Source organism: Salvelinus sp. IW2-2015, linkage group LG25 (genome assembly GCF_002910315.2).
Source record: "Salvelinus sp. IW2-2015 linkage group LG25, ASM291031v2, whole genome shotgun sequence".
Taxonomy (NCBI): Eukaryota; Metazoa; Chordata; class Actinopteri; order Salmoniformes; family Salmonidae; genus Salvelinus; species Salvelinus sp. IW2-2015.
Window position 1 is genome coordinate 24,166,257 of NC_036865.1, and position 5,798 is coordinate 24,172,054.

The 5,798-nt window shown below is 43.8% G+C and overlaps 1 protein-coding gene across 1 annotated transcript in view; it reads left to right on the forward strand.

The window, feature by feature from the left end:
• LOC111951975 (protein Wnt-8b-like) overlaps positions 1 to 5,419 on the forward strand; it is an 11,160-nt gene extending 5,741 nt beyond the window's left edge. The window contains exons 4-7 of the mRNA XM_023970364.2: positions 677 to 802; positions 1,114 to 1,256; positions 3,898 to 4,038; positions 4,144 to 5,419. Coding sequence (XP_023826132.1) covers positions 677 to 802; positions 1,114 to 1,256; positions 3,898 to 4,038; positions 4,144 to 4,572 — 839 coding nt within the window. The 3' untranslated portion in view covers positions 4,573 to 5,419. The remainder of the gene's footprint in view (positions 1 to 676; positions 803 to 1,113; positions 1,257 to 3,897; positions 4,039 to 4,143) is intronic.
• The last annotated feature ends 379 nt before the right edge of the window (positions 5,420 to 5,798 follow it).

Below are 5,798 nucleotides of genomic sequence, written 5' to 3' on the forward strand. Positions count from 1 at the left end.
GTCACCCTGGCTAAAACAACACAACCCCACGGTCACCCTGGCTAAAACAACACAACCCCACTCTCACCCTGGCTAAAACTACAGCAACCCCACGGTAGCCCTGGCTAAAACTATGCTACAAATCCAATTCACAACATCCTACTGAGCCACCCATCGACAGGACACTGCTCAGGGGCCTTGCGAAAATATGGTACGCCAATGGCAATTAGAGCCAATGTGTTAATTACCAGGAGAGATAGGAGATAAAGGATACTGTGGAGTGAGAGGCGTTGAAATAGAAGCCCCACTCTGAAGATAATGACTAGAGGAGAGGAATGACCTCTTCAGGAGAAGGTATTCCTGAGTGCYTTTAAAATGTCTCTCTCACACACAGCGAACAGAGAGACAGCGTTTGTCCTTGCCATCAGTTCAGTAATCATTACTACTATAATGTCATATAATATTATATATAATATTAGTTTTTTGTCCACAGCGAACCGAGAGACAGCGTTTGTCCTTGCCATCAGTTCAGTAATCATTGCTACTAAATCAAATATCATTTACATAACAATAACGAGGCTATATACAGTGGGTACCGAGTCAATGTGCGAGGGTACAGGTTAGTCGAGGTCATTTGTAAAGTGACTATGATATAATATTATATTATGTTATATATAATATATGTTTTTTTCCACAGCGAACAGGGAGACAGCATTTYTCCATGCCATCAGTTCAGCAGGGGTCATGTACACTCTGACYAGGAACTGCAGTCTGGGGGACTTTGACAACTGTGCCTGTGATGACACCAGGAACGGACAAAGGGGTAAGAGAAGATTTAAAAATCCACACACAGATCATTACAAGACTTGCATAGATGAAACAGCTGTGTACACATTGTGTTGTATTCACGCTGTGTTGTATTCACGCTGCGTTGTATTCACACTGTGTTGTATTCACACTGTGTTGTATTCACAATGTGTTGTATTCATGTAATGTGATTCGGTTGTAGGCAAAACAACAAAACAGGTATTTTTTCAAGTACCTTGGAAATAATACCCTTCCATGTTTTTTCATCACAAATGGTGAGCCATCCTCTCATACAGACAAACTGATGTCTCCTGCTTGTGTCCCCAGGGGGTACAGGCTGGCAGTGGGGGGGCTGCAGTGACAACGTGGGGTTCGGTGAGGCCATCTCCAAGCAGTTTGTTGACACGCTGGAGACAGGCCAGGATGCACGGGCCGCCATGAACCTCCACAACAACGAGGCTGGACGCAAGGTACAGTATTTAGTTAACTTTACTTTAACTTTACACCTTGGTGATGGAAGGGGTAAGCTATCCCTCAATACCATACAATTTAAAAAACTTTGATGATATAGTGAAATATTATCATGATTCCAGATAGATTTAGAGCTTGGTTTTCTGGTTGTTCTGAAAACCCAGATCATGTTGAGATTGAATCAGTGCAATTGCCATAGGAGGYAGCTCTTGTAGTTCAAGGTGGAGGGTCAGATATTTGAGTTTCCCACTCAACCCCCAACTGACCGACTGCTCAATGTAAAGTACCTTTAGAATAATTTCTTTCTTTCTCAGTCTGCTCATTGAGTATTACAGCATACAGCAAGCATACCACCCACGCATCCCTTTCACGTCCCCATAAGTGAGGTGCCACTTGTCCTCCAATAACCACAGTGTGTTCGCTGTACCACAAGGGRCTGTTTACCAGTCAATGAATGTCCTTTATTATGACAAGTCTTAAGTTTCAGAATCTCAGGATCACTGATGCTAGTTCTTAATTAGAGTATCCCATGGTGCCACACACTGCAGACCAGGGCCAGTATTATGCCTGCCCGCTTTCTTTAAGTAGTTTTTAGTTTTATTCTTGCAATAAGCATCCAACATTTATTCTGTTGGTCTTTGTGTGGCCCCTAAGGAGTCCTTAGTCAGGGACGGAGMACCACAAGCGAGAGGCTGGAGTAGTCTTTGTTTACCCCACCTAGGAGCCCTCCTGTTGGGGCCTCGTTGCCCCTCCGAGCCCCACGGCACCTGGAGCATCATTGTAACAAAAATAAATTCACCCTTTTTTCATTTTGCCACTCAATAGACTCTCCGTAGACTCTTCATTGGGTTGATTCATTGCAGAAAACATGTTGACAATGGCCTTGCCTAATAAATACTCCTCTCATTCCAGGAGGGACAGTCAGTGCTCCAATGTGAAACTTTGATTCGGCACTCACCTCGCGAGAAAGCTCTCCCCCCCCCCCCTCCCTGAAAATAAATGTTCCTTTACAACCACATCCTTGTTGACATCTGTGTCGGGGTGAAGTCAGGAAATATTGAGGGGGACCACAAAAACACCAGCATGAACCTTGAACCTATCCTTTCTCCCTTAGTAAATACATCGTCTTTTTGTCAAATGGGAAGGCTTGAGTGTGCAATGGGTTCATTTGACAACACATCAATCAAGAGCCAATGGTCTTCACATTACACAACTGATTCTTTAAAACAAATTCATACTCAGCCACATATACTTACACAACTGATTTCCTGAGACCAAATCAGACAATGTTGCCACGTCCCCATCTTAAAAAGAAGTCTGAGTAATTATACATTTTTCTACACTCCTGTTTCACCTGGTATTTGCCTGGTATTTACATAATAATTAAATGGCAACAACAGATTCTGTCTGGAGTTTACACAGTATTTACTTCATTTCRGTYATTTTCATGTTATTATTCCTATTRCYCAACAAAGCKTCCTTCACTCARGCTGCCAAACATACCCTCGTAAAACTGACCATCCTACCGATCCTCGACTTCGGCSATGTCATTTACAAAATAGCCTCCAATACCCTACTCAATAAATTGGATGCAGTCTACCACAGTGCCATCCGTTTTGTCACCAAAGCCCCATATACTACCCACCACTGCGACCTGTACGCTCTCGTTGGCTGGCCCTCGCTTCATACTCGTCGCCAAACCCACTGGCTCTAGGTCATCTACAAGACCCTGCTAGGTAAAGTCCCCCCTTATCTCAGCTCGCTGGTCACCATAGCAGCACCCACCTGTAGCACGCGCTCCAGCAGGTATATCTCTCTGGTCACCCCCAAAACCAATTATTTCTTTGGDCGCCTCTCCTTCCAGTTCTCTGCTGCCAATGACTGGAACGAACTACAAAAATCTCTGAAACTGGAAACACTTATCTCCCTCACTAGCTTTAAGCACCAGCTGTCAGAGCAGCTCARAGATTACTGCACCTGTACATAGCCCATCTATAATTTAGCCCAAACAACTACCACTTCCCCTACTGTATTTATTTATTCATTTATTTTGCTCCTTTGCACCCCATTATTTCTATCTCTACTTTGCACATTCTTCCACTGCAAATCTACCATTCCAGTGTTTTACTTGCTATATTGTATTTACTTCGCCACCATGACCTTTTTTTGCCTTTACCTCCCTTATCTCACCTCATTTGCTCACATTGTATATAGACTTATTTTTCTACTGTATTATTGACTGTATGATTGTTTTACTCCATGTGTAACTCTGTGTTGTTGTATGTGTCGAACTGCTTTGCTTTTATCTTGCCAGGTCGCAATTGTAAATGAGAACTTGTTCTCAACTTGCCTACCTGGTTAAATAAAGGTGAAAAAAAAAATGTTAATTACCATTTTTTCCAGGTGAATCACAGACTGTAGAAAAGCTTAACCAAAGACTCTCTCGCTCCCTCCCTCTCTCCCCCCTCCTGCTTTCCTTCCTTCCTTCCCTTCCTTCCTTCCTTCCTTCCTTCCTCCTTCCTTCCTCCTCCTTCCTTCCTTCCTTCCTTCCTCCTTCCTTCCTTCCTCCTTCCTTCCTTCCTTCCTTCCTTCCTTCCTCAACCCCTCCCCTCCACTCCTTCCCTTTCCTCTCCTTCCCAGGCAGTGAAAGGGACTATGCAGAAGACGTGTAAGTGCCATGGCGTCTCTGGGTCCTGCGCCACACAGACCTGCTGGTTACAGCTCCCAGATTTCAGGGAGGTGGGAAACTATCTGAAGGAGAAGTACCACCGAGCACTGAAGGTACAGTATATATTGTTTATATTAAACAATAATGTTTATAAGCACTCTAAAGACACTTCACATAAAATTCATTCTATCATTCATTAATTTATTCTTTCATTCAAGGTGGACCTGCTCCGGGGGGCCGGGAACAGTGCAGCCAGTCGAGGTGCCATTGCTGAGACCTTCAGCTCCATCTCTCGTAAAGAACTGGTCCACTTAGAGGACTCCCCAGACTACTGCCTGGAGAACCGTACCCTGGGCCTGCCCGGCACAGAGGGCAGAGAGTGCCTGAAGAAGGGCAAGAGCCTAAATAAGTGGGAGAAGCGTAGCTGCAAGAGGCTGTGCGGGGAGTGTGGTTTAGCTGTGGAGGAGAGGAAGGCGGAGCTGGTGTCGAGTTGCAATTGCAAGTTCCACTGGTGCTGCGCGGTAAAGTGCGAGCAGTGCCGCAAGACAGTGACCAAGTACTTCTGCGTGAAGAATGGGGGGCAGAGGGGGAAGAACGAGAGCGCCGGCAGCCGTAGGAAGAACCTGAGGCTGAAGAAGAAGCACTGAGCGGCATCCATCTTCCTCACCATCATCATCATCATCACTGCCACACGCCATGCCTTCTCACAAGCTGATTTTCACAGACCTCTGTGCACCGAAACTGTGCCCCTCTCAAACATTTCTACAACACGCTTTTGTTCTAAAGACATAATTGAAAATGTATTTATTGAGTAAGACTAGTATTGTTATTATCCTAATCAAACATTTAATAGTGGGGGAGTAAATGTGTAAAAAAAACATGTTGATAAAACTACATGATAGAAAAAYAAGGGTAACTATTACTTGTCTAGAACTGATGGTATACATATATTTAACAGTATATATATTTGTATATCTTTCCCCCCCCAATTATATATATCATTATAAGTCATTGGGCATTTAAAGGARGTTACATACGGCCGCTCTGAATAATCTCCTTCATATTTGATAGCTTGAACAACTCTTCCTAAATGGTCAGTCCACGGCATACCTTAACAACATCTTATTTATTGTCATAAGTACCACCAATGAGCTATGCCATTTCTGATTGGTCAGTTTATCAGACATTCCTTCCTGTCATGATGACAACTCCAGCCCAAGCTCTCTCTACGCGTGGCAGTACCTGAGATCAAAGCATCCCAGTAGTTTGTCAAGCATGTATCACAACAGATATTGAGATTATACTGTATGTTTGAAAAAAGAAGACGAGACTTCGGGGCACATTCCACTCGTCCACTTCCCTACAATGACCAGCCCACCCCAGCCCTGACCAACCCTGACCAGCCCTCCCCAGCCCTGACCAGCCTTTCCCTCCCCTCCCCAGCCCAGCCCAGCCCAGCCCAGCCCAGCCCAGCCCTCCCCTCCTTCCCTTCCCAGCCCTGCCTTAAGGATGTATTTAATTGTAAATAAAATGAAGCACTTTGTTCTGTATATTGTTAATTTATTGCACATTTTTCCCAAGTTGTTGCTTTATTGTTGATATTTTCTTTAAAACTTTTGTAATTAAAAAAGTATAATCTACAACCCCCTATTATATTAATTTATTGAGCATGCCCATCACCCATTTCACATCCATTAATTTCAGAAGTGTTTAAATCGAATGCATGATTATTTCTTATATTCCCCCTGTGTGACATATAAATCACCAATGTTCAGCAGTGGTAGGCTACAACAKAACCTGTGTCTTGTTACATTGTTCACTTGGGGATCTGATAACCCTCTGGGACAAATTAACAACAACAGAAAACTTTTCA